The sequence below is a fragment of the Drosophila simulans genome, chromosome 3L, assembly GCF_016746395.2.
Source record: "Drosophila simulans strain w501 chromosome 3L, Prin_Dsim_3.1, whole genome shotgun sequence".
Taxonomy (NCBI): domain Eukaryota; kingdom Metazoa; phylum Arthropoda; class Insecta; order Diptera; family Drosophilidae; genus Drosophila; species Drosophila simulans.
The window spans coordinates 14,908,968-14,930,547 of record NC_052522.2 but is presented as its reverse complement, the minus strand read 5'-3'; the positions used below and the strand labels follow the sequence as shown (position 1 = coordinate 14,930,547).

At 40.8% G+C, this 21,580-nt stretch overlaps 3 protein-coding genes across 3 annotated transcripts; 1 reads left to right on the top strand and 2 right to left on the bottom strand.

Annotated features, from left to right (window-relative positions):
- The first annotated feature begins 16,739 nt into the window (after positions 1 to 16,739).
- LOC6738125 (endoplasmic reticulum-Golgi intermediate compartment protein 3) lies at positions 16,740 to 19,520 on the top strand. The gene is made up of 5 exons (XM_002084902.4): positions 16,740 to 16,962; positions 17,032 to 17,383; positions 17,548 to 17,885; positions 19,019 to 19,226; positions 19,290 to 19,520. The coding sequence occupies exons 1-5, from the start codon at positions 16,875 to 16,877 to the stop codon at positions 19,423 to 19,425; spliced, it is 1,122 nt and encodes a 373-aa protein (XP_002084938.1). The 5' UTR covers positions 16,740 to 16,874; the 3' UTR covers positions 19,426 to 19,520.
- Positions 17,914 to 18,610, bottom strand: LOC6738126 (reactive oxygen species modulator 1). Its single transcript, XM_002084903.4, has 2 exons — positions 18,253 to 18,610; positions 17,914 to 18,129 (listed from the first exon to the last, which is right to left on the bottom strand). Exons 1-2 carry the CDS (start codon positions 18,381 to 18,383, stop codon positions 18,021 to 18,023), a joined length of 240 nt encoding a protein of 79 aa, XP_002084939.1. The 5' UTR covers positions 18,384 to 18,610; the 3' UTR covers positions 17,914 to 18,020.
- LOC6738124 (U4/U6 small nuclear ribonucleoprotein Prp31) lies at positions 19,245 to 21,320 on the bottom strand. Its single transcript, XM_002084901.4, has 4 exons — positions 21,121 to 21,320; positions 20,611 to 21,062; positions 19,930 to 20,548; positions 19,245 to 19,872 (listed from the first exon to the last, which is right to left on the bottom strand). Exons 1-4 carry the CDS (start codon positions 21,217 to 21,219, stop codon positions 19,537 to 19,539), a joined length of 1,506 nt encoding a protein of 501 aa, XP_002084937.1. The 5' UTR covers positions 21,220 to 21,320; the 3' UTR covers positions 19,245 to 19,536.
- Positions 21,321 to 21,580: the final 260 nt, after the last annotated feature.

Sequence of the window (21,580 nt, the reverse complement as noted above, 5' to 3'; positions counted from 1 at the left end):
AAAGAAATGACCAACCAACCAACTAACCACTGCGGCAACGGGGAATCGGAATCGGAGGGATATATCCTAACATCAGGGCCCAGTTCTCGCCTATGGAAGGTGTCGCCTGAGTTGGACGTTCTGGTGCGGAAGTTGCCAGCGGCATTGGGACATGTTAATGGCCCTCAGGTTTATAAGTTATACATAAATTAATACGGCCCAGGATGGACGGACCGAGAAACCATTGAGGATCTGGACAGGGCGTAACGGGTTCGCTTCAAGTCATTAAGACCACGCTGCCAGCTGTTGCCGCAAGTGTCCCTACTCAAAACAGTTTATAGCTTCTGGGCAGCACGGCGATCGATTGGGTAAAAGTGAACGCAAACTCGAAGTTGAAGTCGAGGATCCCCCCCTTCTACCTTTCTCCCAATCGAAATACCCCAATAAACGGAGCGGACCTTACCTAATCAAATGCTATCGCATCGCATCAAACACATATTGATGTTGGGGTTAGGAGCTCTTAAAATCTGTTGGTTTCGTTTATAGTTCTTTGATGAAAGATGCCTATCTTAATGAGATCCTTACGGCAGGATTATGGGGTATTCCAACGAAGCTTTAATTGCTTGAGGAAGACCGTAAACGTATCATTTTAACAGATGTTTAAGTTATAAAAGTTATATGGTTGATATTCCTTGGAAGCGCCTCATTTACTTTGGGGAAATTTACGTGGTTAAAGATCAGTTCGATATGCCACTTTTCATTTCCAACTATTAAATTACCATTTCTAAGACTTGCAATATTTTTAATTATACATTATTTTTAGTGTAATAGGTATACCCATCAGTAATCTCTCAAGCTCCAATTTCCCCTTCGAAACTCAACTTCCCACGAGCTATGATATACCAAACATGCTTATTCAACAAAACACCCGAAATTCCCCCATGTAAGTGATATCCACAGACCCCTTTTTCGTGGTTTTCAGCCCATTAGCTGCCTTATTATAAACACATTTTTTCGATCTTTTAAGCATTTGATTTGTCTCAAATATACAAATATAAACAGAGCAACTAGTCCAACGCATTTCCCACCATAAATTCACAGGGAACTACTCAACGCTTGATTTTCCCCCAGAGAAACAAATTCTCCCCCAAAAAAAAGAGCGAAAACAAACAAATAGAAAAAATAAACAAATTGAATGCCTGCCTCACTGAACAAATTTGTGACCTCTGCAAATGGTTTCACTTAAAAAATCGGAAGGGAAATGAAATCGGAGAGGAATTCCCAACGATGATGGCCGACAGCTGCTCCAAAAAGGTGGGTGGAATTTAAAGGGGAGGCGAATGGTGGGAGGCATCCACCAAAACATGGCTTGTTAAATTCTAATTATTGTAATTAATTACCCAAGAGTCAGGGCCGGGCAAACAATGGCCAGTCAATAATAATAATGATATTAATTGATTGAATTATGGAGCGTGCGCCGAGTTGCGCAAAATCACCGCCAGGGGGCGACACACACACACTACCACAGCAGACGAACACAGTCATGGAAAACAATTTGTGGCCAACTTTGGTCGAGGCAACTTTTCAACGCTCGCCTGGGAATATTTATGAATGCCACACAATCGTTGACGAGGGGCCAAAACAAGCAAGACTCTCCGCTTTAGACATTTATCCCAAAAAAAGAGTAAAACACCAACGTGCGACGCCCAAAAATAGACATTGAAAACATGCTGCAAACGGTGTGGCAAGGGTTGTGGGGGTTGGCGGAAAATCTGTAGTATCCGTGCTGGATATTATTGAATGGGTACCTCTCCGAGGAGCACAAGTCCCCCCCCAACATTCGAGTGGTTTCGTAAGCGCTTGCTTATTTTTGGCATATGAAAGGAAAAGTGTAGACATGGCGACGTTTTTATGGTAAATGATTTATGCCACCAGCGGGCGCAGCGTCAAGGTAATTGAGTGGGAAACGCTGCCCGGACTATTCCATGACCATACTACCACCATACCCATTCCCATACCATGTCCCCCGATATGGTGTCGGATTTACCGGAGGCAGCCATGTTGTTAGCTGCTTCAAAGACATCGCGAACGACTCGCAGCAAGTGTAATTAATGCTGTGAATTTTGCGTATTAAAAGACCAACTTTTGCCATCATTCAGCCGCCAAGCGAATCGAGTCGAATGTTTATTTCAATCTCTTTATTAAGGAGTACTATCACTACAAGGAAGATCTTGTCATCTCAATAAATTGTAAATAACTTCAAACTTAATTCATACTCAATTCAATTATTTACGTTTGCTAAGCTGATGGTTATAAATTATAAAACAAATTTAATTAGAATATCCATCAACGAATGGATATTGTTTCCAACTAGAAGCATTACTCTTCCTTTTAATTTATTAATTTTTTTAGAATCTTCATGGTTGTTTAAGTGATTTAAGAACAGATACGCGGAAGTCAATCAATCCGATGACTATTACACCTATGCATAACGGTTTGAAAATTAAATACCTATTGCTATATCCGAAGGTACTTAAGCACACTCTTAACCCCACACCTGAGACTAGTTCGCACATATCTGTCACATGATTTACAGCATCGTAAACAACTCAGTGCTGGCTCAAAGCACCAGCAATTTAGGGATACCCCTCCACGCATCTGTATCTGTATCTGCCTATGTAGAGGGTATAGGGAGTTCGGTCGGGCATCGGCCATAGATTTCACCCATCTTATGTTTGTTTTATATGGCCGCAACTGCAGCTGATCCTCATAAAAAGCCGCGACACCAAATCCTCGTGGCGTGGCAAACGAGCCGTGGACTCCAAGTTGCATGCAACCAAAAATCATGCACGCCAGTGATGTCGATTTGGCTATTTTTAACTAGGTATATAAATTAAGAATGGATATATTAAGTTATTTAAGAGCTACGTCATAAAATATAAAAGTGCTAGTATATAAATGTATAAATTACTTTCCAAAAATCGATGATAAACTGAACTGAATATTATTCATTCATTTTATAATTAAAGAAAGTATAAGCATTGTAAGATCGCACTTATTATAAAATAAGTAACAATTCTTCTAATATATTTTATATAAAAATCTTCAATTAATGGAGTATATTCCACCATTTTCCTTATTTTTTCTGTAAGCTTTCTAAGGCAATCTTCCTCATCTAATCATAGTTTCCTGGTTTTGGATTACTTTTCTGGCATCACTTGCCGCCCAGATATCCACAGATACGAATAAAACCGACAAACGTGTCGAGCCCCAAAGGGGAGTGTCGCTGGAGGGGATATGCGGGAAAATGTGGGGAAAATGCGGGGGAAAAGGAGGGTCGCACAGACAGCCCAAGACGAAAATTTATTACGGAAACTTCATTGACAATTGTCACTGCAAGCTGACGTCGCTGGCTCTGCCTCAGTTGGTAACTAAGTGCGTTGCGGTGTCGGGGATTTGTTGTATTTGTATCTGCCGGATTCGTATTTGTGCGAGTTTGAGTATATATGGCCGCATATCGCATCTTAAAATAAGCAGCAACATGTGCGAGTGGGTCCAATACTTGTCCATAACATTTGTGCGGCTGGTGGCAGCTTATGGAAATCATATGGCAAAATGTCAACGAAAAACAAATACCGTAACCGACGAGGAAAAAAAAGGCGAGAGGCGGGCGTATATGGCGTGGATTTTGTCAAAGGAATTCGCGCTTAGCATTTCGAGATTTCTATTTTGGAGGGGGCGTGGCAGCTGCCAAATCGCGTGAATTATATGGCGATTAGTCGTATATTAGTGGAGGCAATTACAAAAGCGTACTGCCTTACGATCTGAAGATTATGACAAATGCACGACACGATGATATATGGTGTAGATAAATGTTTACAAGCTTGGTTAGAGATTTATGGTCTTATAACAATAGTTAATGTTGTGGTCTTGGGGAAATTAACAAAAATATTTCTTATGAAATTGCAGAATATTTTACAGCCTTATCTAGCAGGAATACGATTATTTTTCAAACTCATTAGGAGTGTAAAAAATACGTTTTTATGTGGCAAAGAAATAGTATTGGCATCAATTACATAATGATGTTTAATCTTTGGCTTTAAGTAAAAAAAAACCTTGTTCAACTAGAATGGTGATTATTAAAATAGCTTTATTATAAATTAAATTTTCTGTCTTAGGATATTAGCTAATAATCATAAATTGATTAGATATGGTCTATCTAATGTTATAGTTTCTTAAAGCAGAGTTTCCTGGTTGTCCCCTTAATTAAACTGATTTTAAACTTAGAATCCAAGACTGTATAGTTATAAATACATGATTATTATCCTATCAACTCAATAGCCTGATCACATAACTTGCTCGGAGTATCGAGTTTATTTAAGCCCAACCTAATTTCCTCTTCCATCTGCTGCCACTAAACATGCCCCTAATCCCTTTCGGCTAGAAGAATTCTCCCCCTTTCTTCGCCCTACGCTCGTTCGAGTAAATGTGTTTATAATACCGAAAGAAGAATCATCTGAGTTCTTTCGCGCGATGCCATCATTGGAAGCGTCATGCGATATTAAGTGAAGCACTTTGTCAACTCTAGACGAGCGGGAGAATCGGAGGGAAGAATCCGGGGGCATGCCCCTCGATGTCCTCCGTAACGGAGCACCGGATGTTGTTTGGTAATTATTTAGAGCTCGCTGCCTGCCTTGGCATTGCCGTTTGATGTGTTTGCGTTGTCTTTGCTTGCCTCGCTTTCTTTTCCTTTTTTTTTTTTTGATTTGATATATTTAACAACAAATTGCTGAAGCGCGTCCAACAAGAACAACAGCAGCAACAACAAACAATGCGACAACATGAGAACAACAAATAAACAAAGACATCATCAATAAAAAGCCACGGACGACGAGCCAACACAAACACAATTGGAAGTTTCGGGCCTCCCGACTCATAACTCCCCCTCTAGGGACTCCCAAAACTCACAGCCCCAATCCCAATCCCCATCCCAATCCCAATCCCCATCCCACTCCCATTGAAGACAAGACATTAACTTTCAATTGGAGAGCGAGATGGGGAATGTTGATGGGATTATAAGTGATTTTCATCAAAAATGCAGCGCACGACAAGAACAGATATGGAATCTATGTGGGCATATGTGAATGCACTCGGAAAAAATCAATCAATTTACAAACATAATTTTAATAAGTCAAACATTAACAGAAATTTCAATAATATAATAAAAGTTAAGAAAGGCTGTGTGAATTATTTAATTTGAATGCTTTCTATAAAGTTCTTAAGTATACAGCATTTAAAAAGTAAAAAGTTAAGGTTTAGCATATTCTAAGCATAATATTTGTAGAATGTAATAATAAAGATTAAAAATGCCTTTTTAAGATCTTTATATTACAGCTAACTTTATTAAAAAAACGTTAAAAAATTTTAATTTCATATTTTCATTTTTTATATTTCATATTTTATTCGATTTCACAAGATCTTTATAACTGCTTGCATAGCGCAGATGTTCGATATAAGCAAAGACCATGCATTAAATCAATTGTTTCAATTACTAGCCACATTTTTCGCTCAGTGTGCGTTAGGGATAAGGCCTTGTTAAAAGTTGCCGAAGACAAGCGACGTGATAACTCAAAGCGAGACATCAATCGATTCGTCACCGTCGCGGGCAATCAGCCAGCAGAACTAACCCAACTTCAACTTCAACTCCAACTTCAACTTCCACTGGAGTTGGACAGTCGCGCTTAAGTTCAAGTTTCAGTGCCCGGTGGCCGTCCTCGGGGCCCTCTTAAAATATTATTCATAATTCCATAAATTTAAAGGCCCCGAGGAGCTGGTAGCCTGAAATCTCGTTGGGGCCACGCGCCTGCGCGTTTGTCATATGCAAAAAGGGGAGTGGCGGGGGAACCCTCTTTATACGACTGCTCCGGTACATTAAGCCTAATGAACGTCCTTAGCTGTATTGGCTTGAGGTTCGACAGAGAGAAAAATAGTAGTTAAGTAGATAATACATTATTATTATATGTCATATTTGTATTAATCTTTTATGGATGACTTTCATGAAGAATAAAATATTGATGTATGAATCCAACTGCTTTGTCAGCATTTAAACCTATACTTAGTACAAATATATAATTGTAATACTAAGTTAATCCTTTTTCCTATTTAATTAAAAATCTTTTGTAACTTACACATTTTTTAATAAAGAATAATAATAATTATTTGCACAAAGATGTATATATTTTTTCCAAGTGCCTAGTCGGATCTTTCGTTCTGTGTCACTTGTCGGTTTAAAGGAGTCCACTTCTCCGTCCCCTGGAATGACCAAAAGTCGCCGTGATTACCGGCTGAAGGGAGGCCGCTCACCGCTCGCCACTAGGACGGCATTAGCGCAGAAATATTTAATTAATGGTAATTTATGTGCACGTAAATTGTGCAAAGTGCGACCGGAGTTTCAGCCGAAGGCAGCTGCAATAAAAGCAACACCAATCGCAGCAGCAACAGCAGGATGATATGAGGAAGTGCCCATTACCACTGCAGTGCCCAATATCAGTGCCCCCCGCCGTTTCTAGTTAACATGGCGAGTTGCAAAGGTTAATAGGGTTTTCTTTTTTGGCCAGCAAAGTCGGTAATGCAATTGCAAGGGGTTAGCTCTCACCGAGCGAAGGCAGTAGCCAGTTAAAAGGTCTAAATAATCAGGAAGGTTATATGACCAATCGTTATTTGAAATATGATAGCACGATCTTAAAGTAATGACAATAATCGCCCAACTCAAGTAAAGCGATAAAGCCTGTGTTTTTGAAAATTATTTGATTATTTGAAGATTAAATTTGTAACCTTCTAAAATGTAAGCCAATTAATGCATTGCAATAAAGTACTAATGATAGTTTCGTTATAGTTAAAACATTTAATATTTCAAGTCATTTGCCAAAAATATTAAACAAAGATAAGTTATTAAGATATGACATAAAATAAGCTAATTATAGAAGTAGTAACTATAAAATACGTGTGATGGCAGAACCCAAACTTGAGTGCAGTTCCGGGCCAAAAAGCAATAAAGCCAGTGACACTGCGGAATGCAATAAGATGTCAACGGTAGCCTGTAGTCGGTATATTGGCCCGACGGGTATGCAAATTCTGCTACTGCAACTGCATTCGGATGTTTGAACCATCTAGCAGGCAACAACGCGCCACTAAAAACTAATAAGATGTTGTATCGTCATGTATCTTTCGCGGTGCTATCCGTATCTGTAACTGCAAGCCAAACCGAACCGACCAACTGAACCTCGGGCATCCGCATCCATCCGCTGATGGCTTCACATTTTATTTCACCCAGTCACGTGCTGCGCTTGTATGTGAGTTTGCAGCGGTGGCAATTTCCCGCATTTCAGCAGAAAATATCTAACTACCTACGCGCGCACACCGATTCTGATTCGGACTCGTATGCGGATTCTGATGCCGACTACCGACTGTGACTACAGCGACGACTATGGCCGAAATCATGACCAGGGGCGTCGGAAAATCGGCCCCCTTAAGAATGTTGCATAACTTTATCGGACCAGGCGGCAGATCCAGCTATCACTGATTGTGAACATCGCACACTGAGGGAAACAGTAAAATATTTTAGTTAAAACGCAGCATCTTTTATAATTAAACTTCCTTAAGATACGGTATTACTGAAGTTTCAACAAATTTGTTTAACAACAAGAGATTGCAACGTTCGATTTTCTCGACTATCAGATACCCGTTACTCAGCTAATAGTGTTAGAAAGAAAATAATACTAATCAAAATGTGGGCGTGTCGCCTAATTGAGTTTGAATTTCAATAAAATCTGTATGTTTTATCGCAACATTCTAGCTTTTCTAGTTCCCGAGATCTCGAAGTTCATACAGACAGAATGACGGACAGACAGCGTCTTTGCAATACTCTTATTTATCTGCACTATCTGGTACCCATTGAATTTTTCTGACTGCGCACATGGTCACATATACTACTCACTGTTTATTTTCGTATGCGATTCCTTCCTATTTCGTGGAGGAAGCTGTTGGAGTCTTTTTCATTAAACGGTAATTTCACACCGGCGGACAGCACACATAGAAAGGGACAGCAGATGTGGGGGGAAAGAGAGAGGCCAATTGTACGCGGCTAGAATTTTTCGGACATTTATCGCCCGGCTGTCGTCGACGTTCGAATCTCTCTATCGCTGCCCAATTACAAGCAAGTTAAAATCAAGTAGGGGACGGGGCATTGATTAGTTGCCATGCTAGCTACAGGATGATGAAGAAAGAGAGGGCGAGCGGCGAAAGAAAGAGACGGCTATGGAGAGAGATTAAAATGTAATCTTTAGCGCCGCAGTCATATGAAACGTGTTCGATTAGGCTTACAGCCTTAGTGAGCTTCAGTTTTCGCACTGAAAAAAAAATAATAGAACCAATTGTGAGCTTATAGAATAAATGTGGGTCACTCATAGGAAGAAAATAATCTATGAAATAGATTATGATCATTACAATAAAAATTGTATATATGCGGTATCTAAGTTTCCATTGAATGTTAAATATATAAACCTATTTTATGTATTTTCTTTGTTACGACATATTTTTCTCTGTTTAGGCTCCAACGGCACGGGTTTCCAATTCACTTTATGTTGGTTTCTGTGGACCTGGCCAACTGCTGCGCCGCATGTAGGTGGCCCTGAAGTGGGAAGTGGGTTTTGGCCAAAAAGACCCCCTCCGACCAGCGGTAAGTGCTGAAATGTGTCCTACCTACGCGGCCAACGAAATGGGCCGAAATCAAATTTGCCAACGGATTTATAGTTCCACTAGTTTGCAATAGAAGATTGCGAGTTGAAGTAGATAAGGGGCGAATAGGAAATGATTTGAGGTGTATTTTATTGGCAAATTTAGTAGCCATAAACATGAATTTCCAATTCGTTTTAAAAGCTATGGTTGTACTTTATATTTCCCTATGAATATGTTTATAATAATATTTTAACCATATATACTTAAAGCGTGCAATAAAACATTACAATAAGACTTGATATACATTTATGATGGAGATTAACCAAAACAAATGGTTCCAGATTAAGTAAATTCTTATTTTAATTTGAAATTATTCTGGCAGTTAATTTAATATCCCTTTGTAATGCGAGTTAATCCACTGCAGACAACCCAGACCCATATTTCCAAACACAAGGACTCCATTTTCAAAGGGAATGCTTAAGTTTGTGTAGGCTGCGTCCTGAGTGTTACTTTCGAATTCCCCTCAAATCAATCTTAGTGGGGCAAACGCCCATTGTTCGGGACTTATCCACACTTGACCAGATTCCGGTCCTGCCACAACCCCAGACTCACTTCGCAGCAAATGAGCAATTTCTCCTACGGAGTGTAATTACATGCAATGCGGGAGATGGAGTGGGCCAAAATGAAATGCATCCAGAGCCCGTCATGGTTGTTTAATAACCTTAAACAGATTTCCTGCTGTCTTAGTAATGCTTTTCACTTGTTTACATTGCAGCTTAAAGGATTCGCCCTCCATTCACTCAACGCAATCCACCCACACTCGCACACACACACTTTCACCCACCTGACCATGGCTTTATTCAATTTTGCAATTTTGCGTAAATGTAATTAAAATATCCTTTTGCCCCTTTGCAAAGGCGCCGAAATCTCCACCTGTGTGTGTGTGTATCTGTGTGACTGATTGCGTGTGAGAGTTTGGCCGTTTTTCAGTGTGCTTTTGGGTTGTTTGCGATTGTTTTTCGTACCCCCTTTGGACGGTGCAACATGGTCAGTTGTTGGGTGGCAAGGATGAGATTTTCCCCAGCATTAGCCAACCGCATGCAGCACTTGTTGTTAAGTACATCTCACAGACAGCTGTGGTCAAAATTATAGTGGAGCTAAGCTAAAAGGAGCTTAAAAATTTTATATTTTTTTTAAATTATTAGATTTTATTTATGTATAAAAATTTAAGGAAATTTATGAAAATTTGTTTATTTATTAGATACCTTTAAGTATTAATCTTTTTATTCTACAGAGACTCCATAATTTCTACCCAAAAGTTAAAGAGTTCTTTCAAAGAAATGAACCGTCACTTTGTGACCACTTCTGTACACTAAGAGAAAAAAGGGGTGGGTCATTTGTGGAGTGCAGACGGTAGCATTACACGCTCCTTTGCATATTGCGCAATGGGAGATGGCCGGCTCAAAGGAGCCAGGAGCCAGGAGCTCGGCAGTGGTTCGCTTTTGGAGCGGGCTAACGTGGCTCTGCTTGTTTATTTGTTCATTTGTTTGCTCGCATCTCGCTTCCTCTCCGGTGACCTTTGGCCCCGCGCTCTGGCGGGGCAAGTGCAACAATCAAGGCGCCCACAAGCCCCGCTTACTGTCAAAAACACGCAACAACGCATCCCCGGCCAGCAGGCAACAAACAAACAAGCAAACAACAAACTCACAGGGCCCAAACGGTGCGGGTGCACAGTGGATTGGACAGGTCAACAAACGATTTGGGCAGAGGAAAGCTAACGATTATGGCCTCGCTTCGCTTTAATGTTTATTCTTCAATTCGTAACTCGATCAGAAGGCGACTAATTGACTATACAGTCAAATGGAAAAACCATTCACGCACAACTTGAAACGAAAATTAGGTAATACAATTGGATGCATTTTCCTAATTTGAAACTTAGGATCACTTACATTACAAGTATGTTATAAAATATGCAAACATAAATTTAAAATATTAAAAAAAATTATATATTCATTTTACTTGGATAACTTATCCATGGATTTGATATTTAATAATATTAGATACTCCTATTAATTACCAAAATCCTGTAATAATATCTACAGATATGTTCCATAATATGGTAGCTTTTAGTTAATTGTTCAAAATGTTTTTTGCAATTTTAATGAATATTTGGTTGATTAAGGATTGGAATTAGAAGTAATACAATTTTTATTGTGAATTTTAATAGCTTATATATGATAGGTTGCATTTCTAAAACTAAATTTGTGTCCATTCATTGGACATTATGATAGGGAGCATAATAAATAAGGATTGGAAATTGAATTTAAAATAAAATAGTATTTAATATATGTTTAATCAGCTTATTAACTTTTTAGGCCCACTGTGTCCCGATGCGAAGCATGTTTTTGCGGCAATCGCAGCAAAGGCCTTGCTGCAGCTTCTTGACAATGATAACAATGCGGCGAGGTCCTTTCCAGGGGCTGTGACACGAGCTGGATGGACTGGATGGATGGACTGACTGACTGACTGACCGGGCTGACGGACGGGCGGTACTTTCAGGACTTGCAGGACTCAGCGGCAGCGCAGCGCTTTAGTGTGTAATTTAATTGAACGGACATAACGAGACACACACGCACACAAACAAACGTGGGGTTGGGCTTGAGTCGAGGATTCGAGCGGAGCAGAGCAGAGCAGAGTCGAGTCGAGTCGAGTTGAGTTGAGTTCGCAGTGCATGTGGGGGACTAAAGAGGACTCTTTGCTTAATTGAAAGCAATTAAGTGGAAAATTGAAAACTTTGGCAGCCATAACGTTGACGTCTGACCGCCACTGACACACCGCATTCTCCCTTCGCACCGCACGGCCTCCCGATCGCCCATCATTCAAGCACACAGGGAGAAAAAATTGTCACCAAAATACATACTTTATTGGAATTATTATTTTTGATAATAACAATAACAAGTTTACGTTGAGAAACTTAACTTAATAGAGAAGATAAATTTGAATTACAAGCACAATATTTTAGTTTAAATTAAATTACAAAAGTTGACTTTGTCCTATATAACATATCAATTTCTCATAATGATATTAACAAACCACTCAAATGTCCGTTTAATCTCGTTATGTTTAATAAAATATTATTTATTAAATAATATTCACTATGGTGTTTGTATGTTAACTTTGTTAATCCTTAGAAAACTGACACCTTAGCTTAAAGATATTCTATAAAGCTGTCCAAAAGTATGCTACGATAAATATTAAAAAAAAATAGTAAAAAAATTAAATTATATAACATTTTTATTAACCCATTTTGAATTAACTTTTATATATAACATTTATAAAGATTTTGATTAACTTATAAATCATGTTAGCAGTAATCATTTCTCCCAGTGCACCGAATGCAGAATGCATTTGCATTTGATAGCCCCGCCCACATTTTGGGGGGGGCGGGCGTCGAGTGGCGAAAAAAGTGTGCAGTCACGTACGGCAACGACGTCGACTGCGGCAGCGGCAGCGACAGAGGCAGTGGCGGTGGCAGAGACGCCATTTTGCGCTGCTACTGTCACTTTACATGCCACAACACACAATTGACAGCGCGGATATTTATGTAAATAATTTTTCATGTTGCTGGTCGGCGGCAGGCAGCAGCGACAACAAAAGTGTGCACTTTCCGTTGACGTGACCCGCGAGTGCGCGAAATGCAAAGAATGCAAAAAAATATATATATAACATACAACATTTTCACGCAGAAAACAAACAAAAATAGGCGAAAAATGGACGCCCGCACACAATGGGGTTAAAGGTTGGCGCCTATTCATCTATTTCTCACCCCGTGAGGTCTGCATAAAGAGCCCATTGTCGCGGTCCAGCCCACAAAATGGTTAAAGTGCAAAACGGATTGCAGTGGGCGAAAGGATTGCACAAAACCGATTTCCACACGGACTTGAAAAGCGCGGTCAATATGCGAAAGTAACGCACTTTTTTCGCACCCATAAAAGCGTTTCAATTATTCCACAAAAATTGCTATATCCTATACAATGCAGTTAAAGTATTCAATTACTTTTTATCTGTCAGAACTTATTGATGCATATATTAAAAATATATATTTTAAAGTTTTCACCTCCACTATATTATATTTCATAATTCGTTTTATATTTCAATATTTAGTCGAAGTAAAAGTGAAAGTTAAACCATATCTAGAAATTAGGAGAATCTTTCTTTAAAACTGTTTTTCTGCAAGTAAAGCTCAACATTTTTTATGATTTGTTTTAAGTTTTATATTCATGTTATGTATGTTGTATTGTTGTATGTAATTTAAATGAAATTAAACTATTTCTGACCCACTTGAAATTTAAATGCTTGTAAAAGCCTATAACTTTAACATGTTCTCAATATTTTATGAATTACTTCACATTCTTTTAAGCGGAAACCCGTTGCCATCATTTTAAATTTGCATATTACATTTACAACCCCTCATCCCCATTAAAGATGTCGATTAAGTGTGAGTCCTATTGTTCGTAATGCGCCCCTAATTATAACACATTGCAATGCAATTAATAGGCGCGACAATTAAAAGTAACGAGCAGCAGAAATCAATATGGATGTTCATAAGTGACAAGTAACCGATTTGCATTGATAAAGTCAAATGAAAAGCGAACGATTTCGAAACGCTTTCGAAACTTTTGTCGGCAAATGGGGCGTGCAAAAAGGATTTGGCATTCTAAACCAGGAAATATGCTTAAAACGATTGGCCAACGATTTGAAATTGTCCAATGCAGGAGTTCGTGGCCCAGTTAGTACAGACTGAACTAATTTGTCGGAAATGACGGTTTTTTGGTTTTTCAGCCAACGGATGTGGACTTTATGTATGTGAATTTTCACAGCCCATTTGGAGCAATTTTCGGGTGGCAAAGCACCCAATTTGATGACCGATTTGAGTGACAGGAGACCGGAGCACGAGGCGCCGAATATTTCAAGTCCTTTCGCGACGCTTTTCCAAAATGACGCCTGCTAATTTAATTAATTCTGCACCTGGCCCGATGGCAGAAAAGTTTAGTCGTGCCGCAGGAAGCAGCCCCCAGCTCCTAAAAAACCCCAAACCCAATCGCCCATCAGCAATACACGTAATTGAAACATTCCTTGACCAGCGAAATTATAAAGGAGTCGCCCGAAAAGGAAAAAAAACTTACTTCTGCCGCAATTATTTGGCACGTCTCCACTAATTAATTACGCCTTTTGGCTCCACGTTCTTTTTTGGCTCGGCTGTTCCAAGTTGAAAATGTCCACGTTTAATTAAATATGGCTCGGCTGCGGCGGCTCTATAATTAATTTCGGCACTGCAATTTTGTTTAAAGCAAAGAATGTGGCCCAGGCAAAAAAAAAAAAAATATGTATGTGCCACGGCGAGCTGAAAACCGAACCGAATTAGAGCAGGACATCTGCACGGATGGATACAGCCTCCCGCGCGGGGATACCCCCAACCCAATATCAATTTGAAATCTACACGGAGAGAAAATGGCGTTTTTTTAGTTTGATTGAGTATGAGCTAACTAAATTTTGTCTTGAAATTCAAAATATAGTTTTTAATAAATCTCAAAGCATCTCTGCGTCTTATAGTTGAATTTACTTCAAAATGTGATAGTGCTATCGATTTATTCTATCGATACGTACATAAAAGTGTCTTATTGACGCGTTTCTTACAAAAACCAAGGTCGTCTTGAATGATTGGTATGAATAATAGCAGTTCCTTCACTTTTGAAAGGAAAAAGTGAATGTGAGTTAGTGTGTCAGTAGCATAATATGTATCTAATTGTTTATCTATGTACCTTGTATTTAAATAAAAACATTGAAGATGGCTTTTTTTGCAGTGCGTATTCGAAATCGGAATCAGAGCCTGGGTTGGTGGCCAGGGCATTAAAGTGTCAATATCCATTAGGCAGTCCTGATTGTTTAAGCTGCTTTACGCCAACTTCTCTTCTGGCTTTCTTTACCCATTCTCCGGCTCCGGGTTCCAAGTTTCTTGACACGCTCTCTCCTCGCTCTTTTTTAGCCCGGTTCTTTTGTCTCCGGAGTCTTTTATTGCCGGCAAAGCCGTAGCACAATGACTCCTTCTCCGCTATTTGTTCTGGCTGCTGTTGGGCTCATTGTTTCAAATAAGAAATGACGCGAATTGGCTAGAGCGAAATGGTTAGAAATGCAAATTAGCGCGGAGATAAGAGGGGGCGTGGTCGAGGGAAATGGCCATGGCAGAAAACCCGAATGCCCTGTGGCCATAAGTTGCGCAAATATAAGAGGATATACTGGGAAAAGGGCTATGAACTTGTCAGTCGGCGAAGCCAGGGGATAAATATTTTTGAGACATTTTCAAATCCAATTTAAAAGTGACCCATAAAAGGACCAAGAACTTTGTGGCAATTTTTTGAAAGGGATAGATTCAAAAATTAAGTTTATATCTTGAAGTATAAGTCACTTTCAAATGTTGTTTATAGCTTAAATAAAAGAAAATTTATTCGAATATGTGTATGGTAAAAGTCAAGCTGTTATATATTAAAAGTACTTATCTTCATTATTTTGTATTATTTATAAACATACATAGTTAAAAGTGAAAAATATTTTATATGAACTTTCCCAGATCCAAAGCGTGATGCTCTATTCCATACCCTTTCCAATCCATTTACTTTAATTTAGAAAGTAAAAAAAAGTGTAAAATTACCGCTGGCTAATCTTTGTCATCTGCTGCCTTGCCTGATTTTACAGATTTCTTGTCCAGGTAATTGCAAAAAAAAAAAAATCAAGTCGGCGAAAGAAAAGACAAAGGAAACTGTAGAGTGGCCAGGAAAATGAGAAAGCATCGGGAACTCGAGCTTAATTGGTAATTACACAAAGTCGCGGTATGTTCTACACCTACATACAATTATTTGTGACCCTACATGGATGCTGGGTTCATGGACCTTCAGTCAGTCGGGCGAAAAGCCATTTGGTGATTTATATTTAGGCGAAAACTTTTAACTTTAACCAAAATCCCCGGGGATAAACCACGGTCTTCTATTAGTCCGCTTCTTTGAAAGGGGTTGTGGGGTGTTGGGGTTGCAACCCCTAAAAGCTAAGCATTAGCTGCGCGGGCTGTCGAAACTTGTGGTTCCTTTCAATTAACCTTTCATCTGTTTAACATGTATTATAAAATTAGACGCGGTCTCCTGGACCACAGCAGCAGCACTGGGTTAAGGCGGTTGAGTGGGGGAGGGGGGGTGGTATTGCCGATGGTGGGCAATGGCGGCCTAATGTATGCACAACCACAACCCCAAGACATGACAACACTATTAAACATTATTCGTGGCCATGGGAAAGGACGGCCAAGCGGAGGTCTTAATTGTCGCCGGGCCAACGCGGCGTATGCGCAATCAATGGGGTAAGGCTCCGGCTAATGAAGGATGAAACCAAAAAATCGCCTAAGTGGAAGTTAAAGCTTATATATAAGTAAGGCTGGACTTAGAATTTTTCAAGCCCGTTGCAAGGGTATTTCGTATTCGTTAATAATTGTTAAAGGTAAAGTGTATATCAAGATCAAACCTCCAGACTAATAAAATTTTGGGAACTATAACGGCTAAATTTTAAACATAATAATTTAAACAATAATAATGCAGTTTCATCAAAACTTTGCTTAAGAAACCAACATTTTTAAGAACCTTTTTTAATTTTAAATTGTATTATTTTGAAATGTAATAAATGACTAACACATGTCAAGGATTTTACTAGTGTAATGTAATGTAATGTTTGTTTCTCTGTTAATAAGATAAGCACTATAAAAAAGCGTTAAGTAGTGTGTTAATGGCATTTACCACTTATAAACGGATAAAAAAGTTTTAAGATTTTTTGATGTGGCTTATGTATTTTTAAAGCTGCATACTTATCTACATTTGCTGCACCTCACATAACAGCGCCCGATTTTTAACATGTAAAATGGGACATGTAAAGTAAGTGCTGGCATGTAGATACGGATACGATAACAGTCAATCGAACCGCAGCGAACATCTGTTTGGCTGTACCATTGCGGCATACTGGCAACGCCAATTTCAACACGTCACCTGTCTTGTGCAAAAACTATGTAATTTTTATTGTTTACTTCTGCGTTTTGTCTGTTTTGTTAGTTTTACGTGCTCACGATGAAGTTCGCCGACGTGCTCCGTCGCCTGGACGCCTATCCCCGCACACTGGATGACTTTAGCGTTCGCACAGTAGGCGGCGCCGCAGGTGGGTGCAGGTGTACAATTGATAGTGGCAATAAGAATCCCAAACAACCGGCTTTTCCCTGATTTTCAGTTACAATTATCAGTACCAGCATCATAAGCCTACTGATCTTCCTAGAGGTGCTCAACTACATGCAGCCAACTCTAAACGAAGAACTCTTCGTGGACACCACTCGTGGTCACAAGTTGAGAATAAATCTGGACGTGACACTGCATAATCTGGCGTGCAACTACATCTCATTGGATGCAATGGATTCATCCGGCGACACACACTTGAGGGTGGACCACGATGTCTTCAAGCACCGGCTGGATCTCAATGGCGAGCCCCTCAAGGAGACGCCCATCAAGGAAATCGTTGCAGTTTCACCGCCCAATAAGAATGTCACCTGCGGCAGTTGCTACGGAGCGGAGCACAATGCTACACAGTAAGATAGTGAAAACTTCAACCATTCCATTGATCTATTCTCAATTAGTACTCAATTAGTTATCTAAAGATTTATCTGTATCTAGAGCTAATTTACTTTTGTAAAAGATCCAGTTAAAGCGATGGCCTCGTAACACTTTTAATACCAACTACCATCCTATCTAGCTGCTGCAACACGTGCGAGGATGTTCTCGACGCCTACCGGCTGCGCAAATGGACCGTGGCCGTGGACAAGATCGAGCAATGCAAGGGCAAGTACAAACGCAGCGACGAGGACGCCTTCAAGGAGGGCTGTCGCATCCAGGGCCACTTGGAAGTGAACCGCATGGCAGGCAGCTTTCACTTTGCACCCGGCAAGAGCTTCTCCATCCGCCAGTTCCACATCCACGACTTTCAGTTCAGCAATGTGAAGCTATCGCACACAATCAATCACCTATCGTTCGGCGAGAAGATAGAGTTCGCCAAGACGCATCCCTTGGATGGACTGCGAGTGGACGTGGCTGGTGAGTAGTGAACACAAACCCGTAATCGTAATTCTGTAACATCTCTATTGCAATAACTTAGCGTAATTTAAACAAGATTGGAGTAGGGCTTAAGGGTTGTGGTTGTTTAGTAACTCTAGTCAAATGCCAGCAGGATCAGCAGCGAATCCCCGTGCCGATGGCCATAAAGGTGCCAAAGGTTCCGCCGCCCTGGACCATGGTCTTGCCCACGTTGTTGATCAGCTCCCGGCCGCGTAGTCCGTATCTAAAGGGTATTTCGATGTGGTTCGTTAGTTAGCCGGTGTAATTACATAATTGCCGGCCTCCACTTGCGTCACTCCTTTGGTGGAGCGCTAAGTGGAGCATCCGGGTGCAAAGTCCAACCCACCTGAGTGCCGAGAACCCGCCAAAGACTGCACCGCTGGCCATGCCCACGCAGAATCCGATGATGAAGCCCGTCTTCATCTTATCGAAGCACGTTGGTCCCTGCTGGGAAAATGAGCTCGTAGGCAGAGGCATGTTGCAAAGTCCGTGGTTTTCCTGGTTCTCCGGCTCTATATGAGTTGATCCCGCTGAGTAGCAAGCTCCGCTGCTCCGACGCACTTATAAATCTCACAGAAAGTTCGTTTATTTTAAGAATATTCAAAATATTTCTATTTATTTCGGCACCGACTCGTCGAATAATTCGTAAACGTGAGAGTGTGAGCAGCTGAGCGATGGTGTGCGTGAGCTGTCAAATTATAGAAGGGTTGCCACTTTGTTTTTCGCTCGGCTTGCCTCGTTCTAGAGAATGCCGATAGGGGGCGGTAGCTAAAAAGCGGGTGCCTTAAAATCGTTATTTATTCTTTATTTATTAATATTTATTATAAAGCATACTTAAGATTGAAATCCAAAACAAACTAAGTTATTTAAGCACAAGCATGCATTTTAATTTAAATTTTATTCTTCGAAGAATTTCTGGGTGACTTCGCAGGACTGTTGTGTGGGGAATTTTCATTTTTTAAATTGGAAAAAATATGAAATCATTTTTTTAAATTGTGAAATACCCTTTTTTTTTGAAGAATGAAGTGCAATTCGTCATTTCTTCACCAAATTACATTTATTGAAGATAATTGAAATGAAATAGAAAATCTTCCACAATCCTCTTTTTGCAGAAACCAAAAGTGAAATGTTTAATTACTATTTAAAAATTGTCCCCACATTATATATGCGAGGAAACAGCGACGGCGAGCCCATATACACGAATCAGTTCTCCGTCACGCGATACCGGAAAGATCTTTCAGATCGCGAACGTGGAATGCCGGGCATATTCTTCAGCTACGAGCTCTCGCCGCTGATGGTGAAATATGCGGAGAAACACAGGTCAGTATGCCACAAAGCTAATGGTTAATTACAAGTTTTATTGGTTGTATTGTGTATTCCCAGCTCATTTGGCCACTTCGCCACGAATTGCTGTTCCATCATCGGAGGCGTGTTCACGGTGGCCGGCATTCTCGCCGTGCTGCTGAACAACTCGTGGGAGGCCATTCAGCGCAAACTGGAAGTGGGCAAGCTCAGCTAACAACAATTAGAATCTCTTATGCAGCTTTACTACGCCTAACTCAATATACATTCGACAAATCTCCAAATAAAAGTGCTTAATTTTATAGAAAATAAGGACAGAGCTGTTCTCTTAAGTCGTCCGCTGTCCCACTGACATGAATCCGGAGGTGTTTGAAAAGTATTTGGCATTGGCCTCCGTCTGCGAACGCTCCGCCGCCTGCGGATTCACAATCTCCAGACCTTGCAGTGGCGTAAACGCCACACTTGATGCTGTTCCGGAAATTTGGCGTTTGACCGTAGTGTTGCCGCCGTACACCTGCTGCTTCTGCAGATTCTTGTGCAACGTTTTGCTAATGCGCACCTTGGTCTTCTCATCCACCTGGGGTAATCGGATGCGTCCGGTGCCAGTTTTGCCGATGGTGCCGCGTGAATAGCCCAGATCTCCTTGGTAGGCATCCTCTTCGATCTGAAAGAAAAGTTTAAATATTAATACAAGCCAGGAAAATATAAGCCAGAAACTTACATCTCCGAAATTCATGCGGTTCGCTTGTTTGCGGAACTCTGTCAGCGCGTATCGTTCCTTCATCTTGCGCACGCGTTTGCCTCCTCGCTTCTTCTTGCTTCCCTCGATTGGTTTGGGCAGCGGCTTTATGAACTTCACCGGCGGCGGCTCCTGCAGCTTGTCCAGCTTCTTCTCCACATCCTCCTTGAAGCGCAGTCCAATCTCCCCGTGGACACTCTCATGACAGGCATCCACACGAGCAGCCAGCACGGACTTGGCGGCCACCAAGCGAGCTGCCTTGCGTCGCAGATCTGGCGCAGTATCCTGCACAATTTGGGAGTAGTACACGTAGCCAGTGTGCGGCAACATCTGAGTTTGTGAGAAGCCCGAGAGGGTTTTCTTCTGTGCACCCAACACCTGAACATTGCAGGCCGGCATTTTGGATAGTTTGGAAAGACCACCAGCAATGCCCAAGAGTTTAGCTGCCGTCGATGCTCCAACAATCATGGAAAGATTTGGTGCTATGAAGGTCATGCGACTCTCCACATACTCGTAGATCTTGGACTTGAAGTTGTTCAGCTCGATGGCCATTTCGCAGGCCTCGTCGATCTTAGCTTTCTCCGCCGGAGTCAGCATGGTTCTGCGAAAGGGAATGGGATTTAGTAACATGTTTTCTTTGGTTTGGCCCTACAAATAACTTACCCCTGTGTGGTGGACGCTGTTACGGATACAATCATAATGGTGGCCTGCGTGAGGATAGCCTGCAGCTTCTCGTTGCTTTTGACCTGGTCCAGATCATTGCCCAGCTCCTTGACCGCCAGCAAATACTCAATTTCGCCCACAATCAGGGAGTCCAATTCGGGGAAACGCTTCTGATACTTCTCCTTGGTGAACTTGTGCACAATGGAGATCTCGTTGTCAATATCCACGGCTATGGCATTCGCGTCCACGATGAGGCAGTACTCAGGATCGGATTCCACGGATCCCAGCATTTCGGCTGCAGTTCTCTGGCGACTGGCATAGTGCTCGATCTGCTGCAACGTGTTCTTCAGGCGCTCCGAGTCTCGCAGCTTGCACAGTTCCCGCACCGACTGCACGGTTACATCTACTTCCATCAGATTGGGAGCCGGCTTGGCCAGCTTCTCCGCCAGCAACTGTTTTGTATAAAAAGGGAATCATTAGGTCTGATCAACATTTGCTTTGGTTCCTTACTTTCTCGTCCTCGGCACTGGCCATCTCCGAATCCTCCTCCTCCAACTCATTGTCATTGTCTTCCTCGAGATCGGCTAAAAGCTCATCGGCTAGCGACATTTTGGCTTATTTCTAAAGTTTATTTTACGAACTCGTGAAATTAAGTTTGTTTTGGAATTGAAGTGACCGTTGCTCAGCCGCCTTAGAATACCATGCGGCGCATTGGAAAAATACTAAATATTAGCGTGAAATATATAGGGTACTCCTTCAAAGAATACCATAAGGCTATTCCACTGGATTTTAATTGATAATTTTTACAAAATTCAATACATTACAAAATATCAATGCATCAATACATTCACAACATTTCATGAACATGAAGATAACGTTCCAATTTCATAACTCTTGTTATTATTCTGGAAAGCTTTGATTTTCCTTCTCCAATAGGATTGTGCATCTAAAAGTAAAATAAATAAATGTA

Excerpts from the sequence above, each read along its gene's own strand:
- LOC6738125 (XM_002084902.4), top strand. The coding sequence starts at position 16,875 with ATGAAGTTCGCCGACGTGCTCCGTCGCCTGGACGCCTATCCCCGCACA. Across the intron at positions 17,384-17,547 it reads GCGGAGCACAATGCTACACA|CTGCTGCAACACGTGCGAGG; the intron begins GTAAGATAGTGA and ends CATCCTATCTAG. Across the intron at positions 19,227-19,289 it reads AAATATGCGGAGAAACACAG|CTCATTTGGCCACTTCGCCA; the intron begins GTCAGTATGCCA and ends GTGTATTCCCAG.
- LOC6738126 (XM_002084903.4), bottom strand. The coding sequence starts at position 18,383 with ATGCCTCTGCCTACGAGCTCATTTTCCCAGCAGGGACCAACGTGCTTC. Across the intron at positions 18,130-18,252 it reads GGCGGGTTCTCGGCACTCAG|ATACGGACTACGCGGCCGGG; the intron begins GTGGGTTGGACT and ends AATACCCTTTAG.
- LOC6738124 (XM_002084901.4), bottom strand. The coding sequence starts at position 21,219 with ATGTCGCTAGCCGATGAGCTTTTAGCCGATCTCGAGGAAGACAATGAC. Across the intron at positions 21,063-21,120 it reads CCAGTGCCGAGGACGAGAAA|TTGCTGGCGGAGAAGCTGGC; the intron begins GTAAGGAACCAA and ends TATACAAAACAG. Across the intron at positions 20,549-20,610 it reads ACAGCGTCCACCACACAGGG|AACCATGCTGACTCCGGCGG; the intron begins GTAAGTTATTTG and ends TCCCTTTCGCAG.